At 42.3% G+C, this 22,432-nt stretch overlaps 1 protein-coding gene across 1 annotated transcript in view; it reads left to right on the forward strand.

The window, feature by feature from the left end:
* Nucleotides 1–22,432, forward strand: part of LPAR3 (lysophosphatidic acid receptor 3) — an 83,780-nt gene that overhangs the window by 9,000 nt on the left and 52,348 nt on the right. The window contains exon 2 of the mRNA XM_019957189.2: nucleotides 18,630–19,386. Within this exon, the coding sequence (XP_019812748.2) occupies nucleotides 18,651–19,386 (736 nt within the window). The 5' untranslated portion in view covers nucleotides 18,630–18,650. The remainder of the gene's footprint in view (nucleotides 1–18,629; nucleotides 19,387–22,432) is intronic.

A 22,432-nucleotide genomic window follows, 5' to 3' on the forward strand; every position in this document is an offset into this window, starting at 1 on the left:
CGTTCACTTTGTCCCAATAACCCAATAACCTGACAAGTTAGTCTTGTCTCAGTTTCATAACAGAGAAAATTGAGGCTCAAAGAGGATAAGTAACTGTCCTCGTGTGTGCATGCTCAGTTGTGTCCAACTCTCTGTGACCCCGTGGAATGCAGCCCGCCAGGCTCCTCTGTCCATGGGATTTCCCAGGCAAGAATACTGGGGTGGGTTGCCATTCCTTCTGCAGGGGATCTTCCTGACCCAGGGATGGAAACCCAGGTCTAGTGCCACCTGGGAAGCCCAACTGTCCTCAGGCCCCACTGACAATAACAATACAGCCTCTATGTCAGAGACTACTCTGAATGCCTCATTAAATCTCACAGTAGTCTTAGGAAGAGGGTACTGTTGTTACCTCCATTTTATAGATGACACAATTAGGTACAGAGAGGTTAAACCTGGTAAGCAAGGCTTTAGGTTTACCTGTTGGCTCAGTGGTAAAGAATCTGCCCACCAGTGCAGGAGACATAGGTTGGATCCCTGGGTCAGAAAGATCCCCTGGAAGAAATGGCAACCCACACCAGTATTCCTGCCTGGAAAATCCCATGGACAGAGGAGCCTGTCAGGCTACAGTCCATGGGGTCACAAAGGGTCTGATACAGCTGAGTGACTAAACAACAGCAACAAAAGCAAGGCTTTACACTCAGGCCAGTTATCACCAGAGGCCATATTCTTTTTGGTCTTTTGATATCCAGTTTCCCCAACACCATTTGTTGAAGACACTGTCTTTTCTCCATTGCATATTCTTGACACCCTTGCCAAAGATCAGTTGATCATATACACATGAATTTATTCCTGGGCTGTCTATTCTGTTCCATTTGTCTATGTGTGTCAGTCACTCAGTCGTGTCCGACTTTGTGACCCCATGGGCTGTAGCATACCAGGGTCCTCTGTGCATGGAGTTCTCCAGGCAAGAATACTGCAGCAGATAGCCATTGCTTTCTCTAGGGGATCTTCCTGACCCAGGGATCAAACCCAGGTCTCCCACATTGCAGGCAAATTTTTTACCATCTGAGCCACCAGTGAAGCCTCCATTTGTCTATTCAGTTCAGTTCAGTCGCTTAGTCGTGTCCGATTCTTTGCAACACCACGAATTGCAGCATGCCAGGCCTCCCTGTCCATCACCAACTCCCAGAGTTCACTCAAACTCATGTCCATCGAGTCAGTGATGCCATCCAGCCATCTCATCCTCTGTCGTCCCCTTCTCCTCCTGCCCCCAATCCCTCCCAGCATCAGAGTCTTTTCCAATGCATCAACTCTTTTCATGAGGTGGCCAAAGTACTGGAGTTTCAGCTTTAGCATCATTCCTTCCAAAGAACACCCAGGGCTGATCTCTTTTAGAATGGACTGGTTGGATCTCATTGCAGTCTGAGGGACTCTCAAGAGTCTTCTCCAACACCACAGTTCAAAAGCATCAATTCTTCGGCACTCAGCTTTCTTCACAGTCCAACTCTCACATCCATACATAACCACTGGAAAAACCATAGCCTTGACTAGATGGACCTTTGTTGGCAAAGTAATATGTCTGTCTTTATGTCATACTTTTTCTGATCACTGTAACTTTATATTGGTTTGAAGTATGTTTTGAAACCAGGAAATATAAGGCCTCCAGATTTGTTCTTTCTCAAGATTGTATTGGCTATTTGGAATCCTTTGTGTTTTCACATGAATTGTAAGATTTTTTTTTCTATTTCTGTAAAAAAAATAAAGTGCCACTGAGATTGTGATAGCAATTGCTCTGAATTTGTTGTGTAGGCATCTTAACAATCAATTCATTTAAGTTCAGTTCAGTTGCTCAGTTGTGTCCAATTCTTTCTGATCCTGTGGACCTTAGCACACCACACCTCCCTGTCCATCACCAACTCCTGGAGTTTACTCAAACTCATGTCCACTGAATCGGTGATGCCATCCAACCATCTCATCCTCTGTCGTCCCCTTCTCCTCCTGCCTTCAATCTTTCCCAGCATCAGTCTTTTCCAATGAGTCGGCTCTTCACATCAGGTGGCCAAAGTATTGGAGCTTCAGCTTCAGCATCAGTCCTTCCAATGAATATTCAGGACTGATCTCCTTTAGGATGGACTGGTTGGATCTCCTTGCAGTCCGAGGGACTCTCAAGAGTCTTCTCCAACACCACAGTTCAAAAGCATCAATTCTTCGGAGGTCAGGTTTCTTTATATTCCAACTCTCACATCCATACATGACTGCTGGAAAAACCATAGTTTTGACTAGACGGACTTTTGTTGGCAAAGTAATGTCTCTGTTTTTTAATATGCGTCTAGGTTGGTCATAGCTTTTCTTCCAAGGAGCAAGCGTCTTTTAATTTCATGGCTGTAGTCACCATCTACAGTGATTTTGGAGCCCAAGAAAATAAAATCTCTCACTGTTTCCATCTTTTTCCCATCTATTTGCCATGAAATGATGGGACCAGATGCCATGATCTTAGTTTTCTGAATGTTGAGTTTTAAGCCAGCTTTTTCACTCTCCTCTTTCACTTTCATCAAGAGACTCTTTAGTTCTTCACTTTGTGCCATAATATCTTAACAATATTAGGTTCTAATCCATGAGCACAGCATGTCTTTCCATTTACTTATGTCTTCTTCAATTTCTTCCACCATTGTTTTATGGTTTTGAATATACAAATATTTTGCTTCCTTGGTTATATTAATTCTTAAGTATTGTATTCATTATAGTGCTATTGTGAATCAGTTTGTTTTCTTAATTTCCTTTTCAGTTTGTTTATTGTTGGTGTTTAGAAATGCAACTGATTTTTGTATGTTGATTTTGTGTCCTACAACTTTACTGAATTCGTCCATTAGTTCTAACAGTTTTTTTTTTTTAACGTATGTGGGATCTTTAGGGTTTTCTACATATGAGATCATGTCATCTGCAGACATATAAGTTTACGCCTTCCTTTCTGATGTGAATACCTTTTATGTCATCATCTTGTCTGATTCTCGCAAGAACTGAGATACTGTATTGAACAGAAGGGGCCAGAGTGGGTATCCTTGCCTTGTCCCTCCTGATCTTACAGGAAGAACTTTCAGTTTTTCACTGTTGAGTATGATGTTCATTGCCGGGGCCTTGCTCTTTAACCACTCTGCTCACCTGCTTTACTAGTAGTACTTGAACCCAGAACCCAAAACCCGTGTTCTTCCACCACACCACGTCGCCTCTCCTCTGCTTCCTCACGCCCTTCTACCTGCCCCTTCCTGCTTCCCTGCTTTGTTTCAAGCAGCAGAAGAGGGAAGCGGCAGTGCCCGAGGCCTCATCACGGCAGTGCTGGGCCCATACTTTCAGGCAGGGGACGGGGCTTTCCTGGATGTAGGTAGTGTCGTGCGGGTATAGGATGCCTTTGGTACTGGTCCTTGTTAAATTGAAGTGTTAGAGCGTGAACAGCGATTCCAGAATGCCAGCTGCATATTGCACTGAATTTGGGGGAAATTTTGAGTTAACTGACTTTCTTGAGAAGTATTATCTACCATTTATTGAGTACACCCTATGTGCTAAGCATCTTGCTAGGCGCTTTATAAACAGTGCTTTCATTATCCTTTCAACTATCTATAATGTTGTTGTAGTTATTGTGCTGTAGTTACCTTTAGAGAGGAAGGAAAAGGCTCTGGCCAGATCAGTGATGTGCCAGGTTAGAGGTGTTGCTGACAGTGAAGAGCCTACATCTGACCCAGGGCCAGCTGTCGCCAAAGCTCCTGCTGCTTTCTCCCTGCTCCCCAGCCCCCCCTGTGTCACAGCCTGCCATACTGTCCTTGAAAGGATTTAGATGACCAGAACTCCACAGGTCTGGCCTTCCCTTCTCTAAACCTTGTTTTAAATACTCATGATAAAATGTCCATTTCATTGCTTATTCTGACCGACAAACATTCATTATACAATGGAGGGATAGAAGCAAGCAGACCACAACAAAATAAAACTCCCACCCTTCTGAAAAGTGGAAGACACCTAGCAGCCACAGGTGTGTAAAAATGATGAACCACTGCTGGGAAGGAATTATTAAGATTTCCCTGCCTCAATCCCTGCTACTGCTCTCTGAGAGAGTCTTCCTAGTGGCCTTGACTTTGACTCTGTTGCCTGGGAAGTTCTTCCTTATCCATTACCCTCTATGGCCATATCTGAAATGGATGTTGGAAAGTATGAGCTCCATGCCTCGCTATAGCTTCCATGGCAGTGTGGTTCCTTAAAAAGTTTACAGTCTTCTGATCTGTTTGCTTCTGGTCAATTCCATACACCAGTTACCATATCCAAGTTCTATTCTGGACCAAGTTCTTTAGCATTCCTTATTTCCCAGTGTCTGTCTGGGTCCATCTCTCTCTTCCTCTCCTTAGTTGTTTCTACTCTGACTTCCTCTAAAACATGGACTTGGGCAGGAGGGTGCACGCTTACTCTGATCTTTCCTATCAGCCTGACTTCTTTGTTCCAATGCCATGTTTTACTGAGAGGCCTTTGAGAAAGGCTGTGAGCAACGATATTATTTTCTAGTCTTTGCAGTTGTAGAAGCAGTTAACTTTTCTGATCCTCCAAGGCCTCCAGCTTCTAGGTACTGCCCATTTTTCTCCACTTTTGCTTACAAATGATCCTTGCCTGAGCTCATCTCTTTCTGGGAATGCCTTTCTAAAAGCTAGGGCTTCCCAGGTGACTCAGGGGTGAATAATCTGCCTGCCAATGCAGGAGACACAGGAGATGCTGGTTCGATCCCTGGGTCAGGAAGATCCCCTGGAGAAGGGCATGTCAATCCACTCCAGTATTCTTGCCAGGATAATCCCATGGACAGAGGATGCTGATGGTCTGCAGTCCATAGGGTCATAAAGAGTCAGACGCGACTGAGTGAGCATGCACACACACACACACACACACACACACACACACTAAAAACTGTGAGGAGCAGCCATTGCTTGCTCACAGTATGTTTCCTTCCAACACTTGCACCTAGAGCTGCAGGCTTCTTTGGCAGAGAAGCCCCCAAATACAGTGATTTGAAGATGACAGAAGTTTGTTTTTTGTTTTTTTTTTTCTCTCTCTTGTTAATAATCCTGAGGTTTGGATTTGAAGGGCTCTTTTTATTTTGTTTCTCCACCATCTACCAGGGTAACGTTTCACAAACTCCCTTTGTTTAAAGATAGATTTCTTTACATCCAGTATGCTGAAGACCAGTATTTTGGTTTGGACTCCACAGATCATGCATTTGTATTTCATAACAATGTCAAATTGTGACAGACATTTCTAGGTGTTTATTCATAATTTCTGTAGTTTTATCTGTTTATTAATGGAAAGTTGTCCCCGGATGACTTTGAGTTGTGCTTCTAGGGCTCTGCCTTGGTCTGAATGTTGAGTGCTGGATCACAGGCCTCTCTGAGCTCTAGTATGCAGGAAGGTGAAAGAGCATGAAGTTGTCGGGCTGCTCCAGGGCTAACCCGGGAGCTGTGCTCTTCATTAACGCTCACAGTCCATTAGCAAGGAGTTAGCCACACAACCACCCTGGCTGTAAGCAGGCTGGGAAATGGAGTGTATTACTCTGTAAGAAAAGGAAGACATGATCTAACAGTCTGTGCCATAGACCATAAAGCCAAGAATGACGAAAGAAATAATTATGAGAGAAGTCACAGGGCAGCAGATAGTCATGGGCAAGTGAGTTGGAAGAACTGTCCTGAGCTCAGTGTCCTGTCACTCAGAACAGGACCTCTTGGATGTGGAGTCTGGGGTTCTGCTGGTCCTTTTATGCAGCCTGAGGGCCACAGGCTGGTAGTGTGGTGAGGTTAACAAGGGGGAAGTTCGCTCAAGAAGGGGCCAAGAACCATTCTCAGGAGGAAATCCAGAAATGAGATACACAGATTTGGCGTTAGAATCCACAAGGCTGTGTTCAAAGTGCTGGGGCAGAGGTGGATCTGATTGCCTGAGATGCTGCAGTAATCAGGATCGGTGGAGCACCGGGAAAGGAGTTATACTAGTCTGTCCTGAATCCAAGCAAAGCCCTGGAAGAGGGAAAACAAAAGATCCTGGCCAATGTGAGCTGGGAGAAGTCTCTCCAATCCCAAACCTCTCTGCCAGCTTGCAAATGCTATGCTACAAACAACCAGTAAAACCCAAGACCACCCTTGCTTTAGCCCCTGCGTTAAAACCTGGTGCTTAAGCCTCAAACTTTGTTCCTATTCCAGCAGCTGAACTGAAGGAAGTTTCATCCCATCCTGCACAGATGCTACCCTCGTGGTGACTTTCTTGTTTATCTTGGAGGCAGTTTGGGAGCTTAGCATGAGAGAGAGAGGACATGAGCAGTGTCAGGGCTTGAGCTAGTTCTAGAGTCACCATATAGAGGAAATAACTTAAGCAATCATAGCTCTGGTGCAAGAAAGTTTAAAGGGAAAAGAAGAGAGACCTGAGGGCCGAGTCTAGGAATATGTACACTCCAAGGCTGATGGAAGAAAGCATGACAGAAATATTGAGGACAGTGGAATAAGAACCAGGAAAGAGTAGAGTCAGAGAGGCTTGGGAGGGGAGTTTCAAAAAGAGAGTAACTCTCTGTCCATATCCACAGTGAAACCAAAGAAAGAGAGAGACTGGAAATAAAGGATTTGTAATTGAATTATTCAGGAAAATTGAGCATATTTTTATTATGTGCTGATTACAGGCAAGTTTCTGTGTCTGTGCTTCAGAGAACAGGGAGACAGAAGGATACCAGCTCTGCCCAACAGGTTTGGAAGTGAGGTGAAGACAAATAAATATTTAATATGGTGTGTTGAATGCCATAGGAGAGGTACCAAGTATTTCATAGTCGAATTTCTTGAAAGAATAGCCTATACTTTCTTTCTACTTCTGTATCACCCAGGCATCATTCAATAAAGTGTGATCAAGTTCTTGCCTCCTCTACTCCCAACCAGCAAACTAAAACTAACCAACACATGAACTAGACACGTGTTGTCCATGCCCATGGGCATGCCCATGATGCCCATGTCCATTGGGCATCAGGTGCACAAATTTAAGTAAGAAACTGGTGGCCTTTCAGAAGCTTGCAGTCTGGTGGTCAAGGCTGACACTGAGACAGAGGCTGCTTCTACAGTGCAGTAACAGGGGAGTTCCCTCCAGTGGCTAAAAGAATCCGAATTTAGTAAAGAGTCACCTTAGGAGAATGAATGTATATATGTCTGAAAGTTCCAGGGGTATACATGTGTATAGGTTCCAGAGTTAAGGACTGCCTCTGGCCTCCCCCAAGTGTGTTTGTATTCATTTTGGAGGAGTAAAGGTGATGAATGCTGGAATAAGACGAGACTGTTGATGGAATGGAGATGAGCTGATTCCCTCCCTCTCCCTCAGTGGCTTAAGCCCCCATGCTCTTTGTCTACTTAGGGACTAAGTCTGGTTCATGTCCGCAGGGCCTAAAAATCATCTGCCATCATAGCATCACCACCATTATAGTATCTCCACCATTTTAGCATCTTCACCAGCCTGCAGAGCTTCTGGGAGAACAGCACTCGTCCAGCAGCCCCCGTGGCTGGCCCTGCCACTGGAAATGCCACTGTGGAGGGTGGATCAGTGGTGCCACCAAAAGGCAGCCCTTGTGGCAATGTCTGCCTGGCCTCAAATCAGGTGGCAGTGCCCCTTGGTTCAGGTTGTCTTTATGCTGCCCCTCTCCACCCCGCCCTCTTCACAGGACCTTAAGGAAAAGTCTGCTGCTTCTTTCTCTCCACTTCTAGTTTCAGACCTGGCTAACCTGAGGCCCAAATGAACACTTCAACCCATGTCATTTATTTCCATGGTATATAAGACCAGGAACTCAGAGCTGGGACTGATGCTGGAGTACACTGCAGGACATCCATGAGGTAGACTCCAGCATGCAGGGATCTGTTGTGCAGTCATCTTTCTTGTATAGAACCCCTGAGGCAGGTGCATGTGTGCTCAGTCGTGTCTGACTGTTCCCAACCCCATGGACTGTAGTCTGCCAGGCTCTTCTGTCCATGGGATTTCCCACGCAAGAATACTGGAGTGGGTTGCCATTTCCTACTGCAAGGGATCTTCCTGACTCTGGGATTGAACCCGTGTCTCCTGCACCTCCTGCATTGGCAGGCAGATTCTTTACCACTGAACCACTAGCAAAGCCTGCATATAACCCCTAACTATGGGCAAATCACTCATTGAACGAATCACTTAGTGTGTGTAAGGAAATTTGCTAGGGTTCTGGCATGACTAAGGGGACATAGGGAACATCTAAAGAATTGTAATACTGGCCCATGCCTTTGAGAATACTGTTTATTCCTCTTTCCTTCTCTGAGAGTTGCTACATTTATAGCTGGAAATATTATGTGTGCTTGATCATACTAAAAGATTTAAGAAAATCTATAGCATATTAACACCTTTAAAATAACACTGTTGTATTATAATGTACTTGAAGATGATATCTGTTTCACTACGTGAGAGTTAATTTGGTATCTGGAGGAGGGGGTTGATCACCTGGTAACTGGGGGAGGGCAGAGTTCATGAAAATCAAGAGATGGTGCAATGACCCAGAGCTGGAAACAGCAAGGAGCTGTTAACACCCCTCAAGCTGAAAGCCAAGGAGAGGGGGAAGGGGAGGCTGCCAGTAACAAGAGGCTGCCTGCCAGGTACTAACCCGGCCAACTCAGAGCAATATGCCAGGGAGTGAGCAGGGGAAGTCAGTGTTTCAGCTCTGCCCCACCTCCTCCTCTTCATCTTTCACTGTACCTCTCAGGGTAGGAGCTGCAGGGCAAGGAAGCCAGGTGATGTGTTCCCAGCAGGGAAAAGAGCAAGTGGAGAGGGTCGGAGAGGGAGCTGGATGGGCGGATGGTTGAAATCAGACACAGCTTTCTCTTGTCTTTTACATGCACTTCTGTGACCTGATTACCTTCATACAGGTGTGCTGTTTTACTTCTCGACGCGCATAGGATGGTAGAGGGGGATGGAATGGGGATGGCTGTGAGACTCCTGCTTTAGTGACCAAACAGTGGTGCTCTCCTTTAGAGTCTCTGAAGCTTTCATTAAAACAACAATTTCCCTCTATAGTCACATGATTTGAAAGTGTGATTTTCCTTTCTGTATCAAATTTCAGGATTCAAACAGGCACTAACCTGGGCAGGCATGCTTTCTAGAAGCAAGGAGCGGTCACTGCAGGTCACTATTCACCTGTTACTGGGAACAGGAGGGGACTATTTGGAACACACCATGTCAGTGAACTCCGGGAGTTGGTGATGGACAGGGAGGCCTGGCGTGCTGCGATTCCTGGGGTCGCAAAGAGTCGGACACGACAGAGCGACTGATCTGATCTGATCTGATCTGATATAGAGCTGGAGATTCTTGAACATCCTTCTCAGTACCAGAGGCAGATTTAGTCACGAAATGGATTGAGCCAGGGAATGAATGCAGTATGTGGTTACGTTAAGACAAGCAGTTTGGGCCAAAATTTTCTCTTGTGAATTTTATAAGGAAAAGAAATCTGATTTTCTTCTTCTGAGAAGTCATTGGCTGTAAGTAGGAACTTTGAAATTTCTCAAAATATATCTTCACAGAGTGACAAAGTTCTTTGTACAAAAAATATCTCTTTCAGGGATGAATGTCCACATTTTAAATTTGGGCATTCTCTCCTCGTTCAAACATGTGATTACATGATGATCTAAGGATCATTTGCTACATAATAGAACATATGGAGTTATATGTAAATATTATTCATTTTAAGCATTCTGATTAGCATCTTTACTTTTAAGACTGCCAAAATGTATGTCATCTGTCCAGCCTAATGAATTAGAGGAGATTAAAATTGTATACAATTGACAGAGTAAACACAGTTAAAGATTTATATTACATGTGGATAAGCTGAGTCAGAGAATTTGCTGATCACGTAAAATCCATGTCTCACCTCTTTTATTTGGTTTAGTTCGGTATGTTTTCAAGTTTGCTTCCTGTTTAACCAAGAGGTTTAAGACAGTCCTCAGTCAGTCATCAGTGACATCTGGGGAACAATACGTTTATTAAACAAGTTCTTGGGTAAAAGCTGTGTGTTTACAGCCTGCGCTTTCATAAATCCACCCACCTGATGGAGAGAGAAAGCAGTGATCGATCAGCTGACATGCAACAGGCGGTCCTCCCTACCTACAGGGCTTAGAAATGAGCCCTGACACAGTCATCTGTTTATTCTGCTGAGCTCTCGGTGCCGTTTCCCCTGTGTGTCACCACTCGAAGCTGAAGATGGCTCGAGGCACGGAAGTTTCTCATTTCCCAGGCGCACCCGGTTGTGCCTGCTCCTCCCGTGTGTCTGCTGCTTGGGGAACACCACTACCAGTAGCGTCTCTCGGTGTACAGCGGGACCTGGGTGCTATGCGGAGAACAGGGGTCAAGATCAGAACAACTTTATGTGCCTGAGTTTACCATTTGCTCTTAAACAGAGTAATGAAACTTTTTAACAGAATTGAGTTTAACTTGCTTAAGAGAAATGGTCTAGTGTATTCAGAGAGGGTAGCAGATTTGTAGTAGCCGTGCGCTTGGCAGGTAGCCCTAATATAAATGTATGAGCTTTACCTGAGAATATCGAGGATCCCAGTCTTCTGTCATGGACGGTATCTGTTTAAGTTGAATCTCCAATAGATGGCTGCTCCTATGTGTTATTTTGCTACAGCAAAGAGTAAAATTACTGCTTATGAAACCTACAGGCTTTATTTATTTTGAAATTGCTGCAGTATAGCAGAGATGACATCCTCTCCCCTCTCTTTTTAAAATCTATTTTAAATATTATTTGCTTATAGGACAATTTCATATTTACAGAAAAATTGACCAGAAGGTTTAGAGTTCCCATGTTATACCCCTACTCCTATTACTAACATCTCCCATTGATATGGTGCATTTGTTACACTTAATGAACTGATATGGAAACATTATTAACTAAATATTTATTTAGTTATTCTCAGATATTAATAATATATAATTATAATAATTGCATATAATTATTATATAATCACATATAATTATGTACTTAATATATTTAAATTTATAAATTATTATTTATAAATATATAAATATACTGTTTATATTATAATTGTATATATTCTATAATAATAAATATAATAATATTCATTCAAATAGTCTCACTTTTTACATAATATTCCTTTTCTGTTCAAGGATCTGAGATACACATTATATTTAGATGTCATGTCTCCTTAGGTTCCTCTTAGCTGGAACAGTTTCTCAGATTTTCTTTGTTTTTGATGACTTTGATGATTTTTGAGAATGTCCTCCTGTTGGGATTTATCTGAGGTTTTTCTCAGATCAGGCTGGTATTATGGGTTTTGTGGGGGTTCCTTGGTAGCTCAGCTGGTAAACAATCTGCCTGCAAGGCAGGAGTCCCTGGTTCAATTCCTGGGTCGGGAAGATCCCCCGGAGAAGGGGTAGGCTACCCACTCCAGTATTCTTGGGCTTGGGCTTCCCTGGTGGCTTAGATGGTAAAGAATCTGCCTGCAATGCGGGAGACCTGGGTTCAATCCCTGGGTTGGAAAAATCCCTTGGAGAAAGGCATGGCAACCCATTCCAGTATTCTGGCCTGGAGAATCCCCATAGACAGAGGAGCCTGGCAGGCTACAGTCCATGGGGTCATAGAGTGGACATGACTGAGTAAGCAGCAGCAGCATGGTTTTGAGAAAGAAGATTACCGAGTAAAGTATCATTCTTAATGTATCTGATCAAGGTTACAGGCTAGCAGTGTGACTGGTCACTGTTGATGCTGACCTTGATTACCTGGCCGAAGTCATGTTTGTCAAGTTTCTGCACTGAAAAGCGGCCCAAACCCTGTCATGCTCTCTTTGGGAAGAAGCTACCATGCACAGTCCACATGTAAGGACTGGGAGAGATGTTCCCCTCCCGGGCAACATCTACATAATTTATTTGGATTTCTTCTGCATGGGAGAGTCATCTCTTCTTTTTCGTTTATTATATTTTTCAGTCTTTTATTTCCATCAGTATGACTAATAGATTTTTTTGGAATACTTTGGGTGATAGTCCAATCCTACTTTACTTTGTTGCTCAATTGGCCTAGCTTTGGCCATTGAGTCCCCCTTTTCTTTGGAAGTTGTGTTCAAAGAGGAGTCATAATTTCTGATGTCCATACAGACCGGGGAGGGGTCTCTACCATGGGACTACCCTTCAGACCACCCTGATTTGCCTGCTCTTGTGAAGTTTCTGTTCCAAGGTGGCAAACACCACTCCTCACACCTCTCATCTAGCAGGGCTGGGAGCCAAGTCTACAGAGGAAAGTGAAAGAGTTCTGAGACCCTAATTAGAGAGTATGCAGCAGCAGAAGCAGCAGCGGAAAGTAATAATGCTCAGTTTGGGTAAACAGGCAAGGTGCATGTGGGCACATGTGTGCTTCATTTAATTCTGCGTTGGACTAGTATCTACTGAGTGCCTACTATGTGCTGGGCATTGTTCCACGTGCTGGGGACATGCCACAATAGCACAAAGGCCCCAGCTTCCTAAGCACATGGGGAGACAGACCATAAGCCCAAGTAGACAGTGTCAGGTGGTGAGAAATGCTGTAAAGAATAATAAAGCAAGGGACAGGGTGACAGTGCAGTTGGCAAGGGGTCGGGTGGGGGTTTGGAGACGTGCTCTTTTACAAAGTGGCAGGGAAGGGACTCTCTGATGAGGTGATGTTTGGACAGGAATGAGGTGGCAGAGTGAGCCCTGGGAATATCTAGGGGAAGAGGCTTCTGAGCAGAGGAGCAGCAGTTTAAGGGCCTTGAAATTCATGGCTGAAATGAACCTCGGGGATCACATGTGGAGTTAAAATATCCCATGCTATCCCAATTTTGCCATTAACATGAATTAATAAGAAGAATTTAGTGCATAAATGTGGTTGATTGGCAGGAGTGGTCTCTTTTCTGGTTGTTAGTGTACCAACTAACCTGATCTCCAGCTCCCATCTGGCTGGGGTTTCCAGAGAGGAGAGGAGAGTTCTACACTTGTGGACCACAGGAAACGAAAATGTGCACAGCACCAACAGATCTTGTTTTGGAGGTACCCTGTTTCATCCCAAGGGGAAAAAGAAAGTGTTGTTGAAAGCCAACTAAAAGGCCAGCAGCAACTTGTCTCCCAAGATGTAGTTTGAAATAAGCAGCTTGAGTGGTTTTCACATGTTTTAATTTTCATAATTGTTTCCACATTATGGGCTGGCTGGACAGTGTTTTAGAGAATCAAGTTTGGGAGAGTCTAAATGAAAGCTTTGCTCCTGAAGTTTTCATTTGGATTCTACATATAGACTTTCTAAACCATCATTTTCTGAAGTCTTAAATTACTGAAGTTTAAAGTTGTGGTAATACCTCCAGAGTTTAACATCTTTTGTTTCTGGGTCAAAACTATTCAAACTTGGAAGGAATGATGCTAAAGCTGAAACTCCAGAACTTTGGCCACCTCATGCAAAGAGTTGACTCATTGGAAAAGACTCTGATGCTGGGAGGGATTGGGGGCAGGAGGAGAAGGGGACGACAGAGGATGAGATGGCTGGATGGCATCACTGACTCGATGGACATGAGTCTGAGTGAACTCCGGGAGTTGGTGATGGACAGGGAGGCCTGGCGTGCTGCGATTCATGGGGTCACAGAGAGTCAGACATGACTGAGCAACTAAACTGAACTGAACTGAAAGTTGTGGTAATACCTCCAGAGTTTAACATCTTTTGTTTCTGGGTCAAAACTATTCAAACCCTCTAAACCTTTAGTATAGAAAAAAAGAAGAAGAAGAAGAAAGGAAGAAAAAGAAAAAAAAGCCAAGCTTGAGATTTGGCAGAATTCAAGTTGAACAACATTAGTCTTAAAATTGTATTGTGTGGCCTGCTTACTATGAAATTTGAAAGCGTATTTTCAGAAAACATGCCTTTTCCTATATTTCTCAGGGCTTTAAAAACAAAATAAAAAACCTAAAGGGTATTTAGGCTGTCCCAATTTTTTTTTAATATGCGTACAACACAAGACAGTCTTTGAACGTGATTTGATGGGATCATTCTATTTTGGTAATTCTGTGGTTATTGTAAGTATGACTATAGTTCTCGGTCTGTCTGGTATTTCATTGTCTGTGGAGAGAAAATGTAGTGTTGTAGAGAAGCTTGTGAGCCTGGGAGCACAGCTGCCTCAAGAGAAGCCGAGGTCTTCCACTTACTAGCTGTGTGACCTTAGGCGAGGATACTTCAGTTTCCTCACCCGCACAATAGATCATATAATAGTATCTGCATCACTGTGGGTAGGATTAAATAAGAAGACCTACATAAAATGCTTAGTCCAGCATCAGGCACAGAGTAATCACTCAAATATTAGCAATTAAAAATAGTAATAGTAAAGTCAAGATACTAAGTAACTAACCCAAGAACACGAAGTTAATCAGTGAAATTCTCCAATTGGCATAGTTAGTGGGTGATGTGTAAGTCATCAAAGGCATTTAACTGAACCTCTTCCTTTTAGTGGGGAAGAGATAATGTTAAATGGAGATTCATTTGCCCCCTCCACACATGCTGATGCTATAGATGTGAGCATAAAAGGCGAGGTCCCTGGTCTCATGGAGCAGAGAGGTCTAGCAGAGGGGGATGGATAATAAAGACAAAACACACACAAAAATATGTCATAACTGGTAGAGAAAGCAAGGCTCTCTGATAGCGGGAACTGAGGGTTACTTTGGATTGGTTTAGTATCTCTGAGGAGGGGATGTTTAGAATTTATAATAGAATCATATTTTGAAGTTTGAGAGAGGTCAAGAAATGGTAAGTCGATCATTTGTTATAAGCTCACTAAGTTTTTGGTAATTTCCAGCTACGAGAATATGGTGATCTGTTGTTAATATGTACTGGGGACTGTCAACAAGCTGGACAGCTTATGGCAGAGAAAAAAAAAAATCAGAAGTACTAGTTCACAAACTTCCATTATTCATTTTTGGGACTCTGGGGTGATTGTGTTGGGAATGTTTTATAAGAGAGTTAGAGAACCTCTTGATTTGGCCTCTTGATGGGACCTCTTGATTTGGCCAGTTGTCAGCATTATAAGGTTTTGTTGTTTCATGAAATTTTAAGTAGAAAACCATTTTATTTTCATTATCACTGGAAAACTCTAAAGTGTGCTGTGCTGATAAGAGTAATAATAATGAACGTAAGTGAATCCTTGAGGTTTTTCCTTTGAGGATTAATTTTGATTTTTCAGTGTCATAGTTTTCAAAGAAAGGTATACTAAGTAGAATGTGTTCTCCTAAAACAGAATTTGCAAACCAGCATTTAAGAGTCTATTTATTTATTACAAAAAATGTAGACTGTAGAAAAAACTGGAAAGAATTAAAAAATAAAACCCCACAATTCTACCATTCTTTGTTCTTTGTTAACTATTTACACTTTGAGTTTTTTCCCTCTTCTTTTTTTTGTCTTTTAAAAGTAGTCCAGACACACACACACACACACATATTTGTGTGTGTTTATATGTTTATATTGTTTTAATTAAAGTATATGTATGTATACATATTTATGTAAGTACACATATATTTATATATATATACACACACACATATGTGTGTGTTTATATGTGTGTGTGTATATATATATAAATATATGTGTACTTATATATATATGTATACATACATATACTTTATTTTAATTAAAACAATGGCATATGCTTTTCTTCATATTAATACAGCTTCACAGTAAACATGATTTTCAATGGGTACATAATATTCCATCTTGTGGAATCTTTTTCACTAATTCCCTATATTAATTTTTTAATATTCTCATTGTCTATTTCTCCCGAAAGTAGAATTAGAGCCTGGGAGGTAGGAAACTGTGGTGGGAGTTCTGATTAATCATGGTTTTCCTGTGGTTTTCAACTTTGTAAGACAAAACTGCTTCGCATTCCCTGGACAAATTTTGCTAAAATGTGTCGAAGAATGTGCCATTTTGGTTTTGATGAGGGAAAGTTGAATTTGAAGATTTTTAAAGTTTTTAATAATCATTGTAGTTTTAGGGCATGATGTAATTACAAATTCAACCAAGTTTATGACCACAATAAATGTTAAAAACCTCTTTTAAATGAAATTAGGAAAATTTAGCTTTCTGCTAGTATGTTAATTCCTACATCTTTCTGACATTAATCTTGATAAACTGATGAGTTAAAGATAAGATAATTTTAGGACTTCCCAAGAGGTTCAGTGGTACAGAATCCACTTGCCAATGCAAGAGACTCAGTTTTGATCTCTGAGTTGGGAAGATCCCCTGGAGAAGGAAATGGCAACCCGCTCCAGTATTCTTGCCTGGGAAATCCGATGGACAAGAGGAACCTGGTGGGCTACAATCCATGGGGTCACAAAAAAGTCAGACATGACTTAGCAACTAAACAGCAATAAATATAATTTTTAAATCAGAACTGTATTTCTCTTAGCTATCTAGAACATATAGCAAAATAAAATACATGAAATATTTTTCATTAGTAGAAGGACACATAGCAATTGCCTACTAAAAAGACACATAATCATTAAAATTTCTCATGTGGTTTTTGGATTTTTTGTCCTGAATTTCAGTATATTTTCAGTACTGTTGAAAGCTACATTTTCTCTTTGGATATTAAAATTGAATTTTACTAGATTAGTGTCTTCCATTCAACTCTCATCTGCTGCTGGTGGGATTAGAAATATCTGTCTTGAGGGCAGTTCGACAACATATACAAGAAACCTTTAAATAAGTTTATATTTGCTACTTCATCAACTAAAATCTATGGATTAATCCTAAGGAAATAATTGGCCAAGTGTGTAAAGATTAATGCATAAGAATGTAGTCTTTCTTGTCAAAGTAAAATATTAGAAACAACTTAAATATCCAACAGTTAGGGATTAGTTAAGTAAATTATGGTATAGTCATACTGGAATATTGTGAAAATTATCATATAGATGCGTAGTTTAAATTTGGGGAAATTATCATGATATAATGTAGATATATTGACCTGTTTTATGAAGTTGTCTGATATCGGCAGTTAGTGGTTGTTCAATATCTTCCAAAGAGAATAGTTTTTGTTTTGTCATTAGTAAAAGGCACTTAGACCCATTTGTATCTTGAGATCATTCCCATTTGTTTATCTGAAGCATATAACATGATATTTTACCTTTCATTATTTATGGCAGAGACACATATATCTAATTCAGTAAAAATATCATTATATCATTATACATTAAAATAAAGACTGTCTACAATAAATATCTATTTTGTACTACTTTAGACTGATATTTGATCCCCTTATCCTGATTCTGGATGTGATATTGAGCTTTACAAGAGCCTTTAGAATTTATAAGAGCCTTAAAAGCTGGGGATTTCCATTAAGTTTTCACCTTTAGAGCCACTTCATTCCCACCAGTGGACTGCTCAGTGCATGTGTCTACCAGGTATCCAGTTCTCCAGAAGAAATATTGCAGCCTTGTTTCTTGAGAGAGAGCCCTGGTCATTCTCTCCAGAAGGTAGATTTCCTGGTCTTCGACTCCATTCTCCGTTGATTGGACCCTTCACAGCAATGGCCGGATCACTCTGAGGCAAAACACCTGGTCTTCCCAACAAGCACAGATGCGTGGGCATCGTTTGAGCCCCTGCCCAGCCCCTCCTTGGTCAGAACCCCTCACTTTCGGACTGCAAGAGACCTCATCCTGAGATTAGTACCTAACTTGTCTGCCTGGTACCCCAGTGTGGGGTCTACTTTCAGACGTGTGTCTGGACAACTCGTCCTTACTTGGCAAGTGCATTATCATACCCTCGGACTCCAGATTCTAGTCTTACCCATGAAGGACTGGTCTTCTGCTACTGGCCGTTACACAGAGCCCAGGGAAGGAAACTGACTTGAAGTGATTCAGGTGGATAATCAAATATGCAAATTCACATTGGTGCAGTTTGGCTTAGGAGAGTATGAAAGAAGTGAACAAGAAGGTAAAAAAGGAGGACTGAGGACAAAGTTGCCAGCTCTGTACCACGTGCTTAACCATGTCGTTGTAGCTTGAAACTAAAACGTGGCAAAGGTGGATCAGAAGTCTTGGGAAAGGTGTGTGGTCATGTGAAGAGTAACTCAACACCTGATATATTGGCAAGAATGTGCCTGGCATTACCAACTTGCCCTTGATTAATAAACAGAACCTATAAATAAGAAATGAGCTGGAAACCACCGAGAAGTGTTAACATGCTATGCTGTAATTGTTACCAGTATAGAGTGGATTATTGCAAGGTTCAGAATATTTGACTTAGTTTTGCCTCCTGATCATTCATTCTTTCAGCCAGCTAGCCAACCATTCAGTAAATATTGGTCTTGAGACAGCCAGGGCAGATGGGTCCTGGGCTTATCATGATGAACAAAATGGATACAGACCCTCCCTCACTGAGCTTGCACCTAACCTGAGAAACAGACAACAGTGACTGATGTGAGATAAAGGTTGTAATAGGAGGTCGAGGGCCAGGGTCCTGGAGCAAGGGACATTTATACTGGGATCTGAAGGATTAACAGGAGTTGACTAGAATAAGGGGCTTAGCAATGGCAACTGGTGGTTTAGTGATTGATTTTTGCAAAGAGTGACATTTGTTTCTTCTTTAAATTTCTTTCTAGGATGTTCAGTTCTTCTCCACAATGAATGAGTGTTACTATGATAAGCGGATGGACTTTTTTTATAATAGGAGCAACACTGACACTGCTGATGAGTGGACAGGAACGAAGCTTTTAATTGTTTTGTGTTTTGGAACGTTTTTCTGCCTGTTTATCTTTTTTTCTAATTCTCTAGTCATCGCAGCAGTGATCAAAAACAGAAAGTTTCACTTCCCCTTCTACTACCTGCTGGCTAACCTAGCTGCTGCAGACTTCTTTGCTGGAATTGCCTATGTGTACCTGATGTTTAACACTGGCCCGGTTTCAAAAACTCTGACTGTCAACCGGTGGTTTCTCCGCCAGGGACTTCTGGACGCTAGCTTAACAGCCTCCCTGACCAATTTGTTGGTTATTGCCGTGGAAAGGCACATGTCGATCATGAGGATGCGGGTCCACAGCAACCTGACCAAAAAGAGGGTGACGCTGCTCATCTTGTTCATCTGGGCCATCGCCATCTTTATGGGGGCTGTCCCCACGCTGGGCTGGAATTGCCTCTGTGACATCTCTGCCTGCTCTTCCCTGGCCCCCATTTATAGCAGGAGTTACCTCATTTTCTGGACTGTGTCCAACCTCATGGCCTTCTTCATTATGGTCGTGGTGTACCTGCGGATCTACATGTATGTAAAGAGGAAAACCAATGTCTTGTCTCCACATACGAGTGGGTCCATCAGCCGCCGGAGGACACCCATGAAGCTAATGAAGACGGTGATGACTGTCTTAGGTAAGAGGAACCAAGTCAGACATTATTCCCCTTCATTCGGCAAATATTTATTCAGTACCTGCTGTAAAACAAGGCACTTACTAGGTAGTAGGAATGCAGGAGTTAACATGAACAGACACAAACCCCCACCTGCCTGGAGCTTATACTCTAATAGGGGAAGGCAACGTAAGTACTCTGATGGGACAAACAAAATAATTTTATAGTAAATTTTATTATAAATTTTGTAAAATAAGATGTTGAGTCTAATGGGAAAAAATAGAGCAGCGAAGATAAGGAGTGCGCTAAACAGGTACAGTTCGCGATTTAAAAAAAATGTTGTGAGGTACAGCTTCACCTAGAAGATGACCTTGTAGCCAAGATAGGAAAGTGGTGAGGGAGTGAATCGTGTGGGTATGGGGGGATGGGTGTTCCAGGCAAAAGATGGAATGAGTTTTGGAGGCTGAACAGCAAGGAGGCCAGTATGGCTGGAGTGGAGTGAGTGAGGGGGGCGATGAGGTCAGAGAGCTGAGGGGGTGGGGGTGGGGAGACTCAGATTCAATGGGGCCGTGCACTTACTGTAAAGGCTTTGGCTTTTCTGAATGAGAGAAGAAGCCATTGGAAGGTTTTGAATGAGGGAGTGACATGATCTCACATTTTAGTGGCATCTCTCTGACTGCTGCTTGGAGGAAATACTGTAGTGGGGCAAAAGCAGAGGCTTAAGAGGGCGTTTCAGTGCCCAAGAGAGATGGTCCAGAGAGCAGGACCAGAGAACAGTCTAGACATGGCTGGTTTCTGAATTTTTTTAGATGATAACCTCGATAGGATTTGCTGATGGGTAAGGTACAAAGGGAGATGGGAGGGCTAGGGGAAGGTGAAGATGGGGAAGACAGAAGAAGAGATTTGGGGAGAAGGTGGGGAGTTTGGCTTTGGTCTAGCTAAGTTTAGGGGGTTTTTTTAGACATCTCATGGAGTTATTGAATGAAGCTTTCAGGATTTAGGGGTGGACTGGAGATCTGGGGGGAAAAGTGGTATTTTAAACCAAAAAACTGGATGAGCCCACTGTGAAAGGGAGTGTGGATGGAAGAAAGAAGAGGACCAAGGAATGAGACCCAGGACATTCCAATGTAGGGAAGGTGGAAAGGCAGGAGCAACTGGCATAAAACCAAGAAAAGGGATAGCCAGAAAACCCAGGGGAATACAGTGGCCTGGAAACTGTGAAAAAGAAAGAGTGTATCAGCAATGTTCATACTCCTGAGAGGTAGAGTCAGACAAGGTCCTGGGTTTAGCAGAGTGGTAGTTGTTTGGTGACCTTGGAAAGGTCAAAACTCAGGAGTTTTGACCAGCTCTCAGGAGTTTTGCTTTCCACTGTGATTCTTGGACCAACAAGACTCATTTGGGTGAAGAATTTTACCTTTGTTTTGTATTCCCTCTGGCAGGTAGCCAGTTGTGCACCAATTCCAGTCCTGTTCCAGGTGACAGGTAGACTTTGTGATGGGTGGACAAACAAAGACTTTTATGGTTTTGCAGGCCTTGACTTCTACATGAGAGAGGCCATTTCTCACCCTGTGTGGTGGCTGCAGCTGTGGGGACCATTGTTGAGAGAGATTCTGGAGTATAGTCCTTTTAATTCCCAATGTGAAGGAACTATAAAGTGAATTCCTGGGGAGCAATTCATAATGGAAGATGCAGGGGATATGTGGTCTTGAATGGGAACCATCAAGATATCTATAGGTCCTGAAACTGCTAGTGTGGTTTGGAGGTCATCAGACATGTAGTATGATTGTTAAAATAATTTCAAACTGAGGATTTATTTTAGATAACAAATATTTATATAGGGTTTAATATGTGTTAAGCACCGTCCTAAGGGTTTTATAGATATTAGCTTATTTAATCCCCTTGGCAACCCTGTGAGGTCAGCTACTGTTACCCCTATATCAGATGAGGAAACTGAGTGGAGAGTTTAAGTACTGTGGCCAAGGTCATTCGTTGTTAATGGTGGAACCAACACTGACCAGTTGGCCGTTGAAGTCCACATGTTTATTACCACATTCTGTAACTAGTTTTGCTTTATTTGGACTTTTTACTGGCTTCTTTGTTCTGTCTTCAAGTTTGAATACCTCATTCTCCTTGTAGTGCCTTGACAAGAATGTAGACAACAATAAGAAAAGGTGGGGTCATATTGATCCATGTTTCTACTCTTGAGCTAGAGCTATTGATGTTTTTGGTCTTTATTCTTAGTCTCAATAAACTCTACTTTTCCTACTTGCAAGCATAACCATTTGCTTTGTTGTTGTTGTTCAGCTGCTTAGTCATGTCTGACTTTTTGCAACCCCATGGAGTGCAGCACGCCAGGCTTCCCTGTCCTTTACCATCTCCTGGAGCTTGCTCAAACTCATGTCCATGGAGTCGGTGATACCATCCAAAAATATCATCATCTGTCATCCCCTTCTCTTGCCAACAATCTTTCCCAGCCTCGGGGTCTTTTTCCAATGAGTTGGCTCTTTGCATTAGGTGGCCAAAGTATTAGAGCTTCAGCTTCAGCATCAGTCCTTCCAATGAATACTCAGGGTTGATTTCCTTTAGGATTGACTGGTTTGATCTCCCTGCTATCCAAAGGACTCTCAAGAGTCTTCTCCAACACGACAGTTAGAAAGAGTTAATTCTTTGATGCTCAGCCTTCTTTATGGTCCAACACTCACATCCCTACATACAAGAAAAATCATTGCTTTGACTATACAAACCTTTGTCATTTTTAAATACACTATCTAAATTTATCATAGCCTTACTTCCAAGGAGTAAGCATCTTTTAATTTCATGGCTGCAGTCACTGTCTGCAGTGATTTTGGAGGCCAAGAAAATCAAGTCTGTCACAGTTTCCATTGTTTCCCCATCTGTTTGCCATGAAGTGATGAGACTGGATGCTATGGTCTTAGTTTTTTGAATGTTGAGTTTTAAGCCAGCTTTTTCGCTCTCCTCTTTCATCAAGAGGCTCTTTCCTCTTCACTTTCTGCCATGAGGGTGGTGTCATCTGCATATATGTGGTTATTGTTATTTCTCCTGGCCATCT

Source organism: Bos indicus, chromosome 3, assembly GCF_029378745.1.
Source record: "Bos indicus isolate NIAB-ARS_2022 breed Sahiwal x Tharparkar chromosome 3, NIAB-ARS_B.indTharparkar_mat_pri_1.0, whole genome shotgun sequence".
Lineage (NCBI taxonomy): Eukaryota > Metazoa > Chordata > Mammalia > Artiodactyla > Bovidae > Bos > Bos indicus.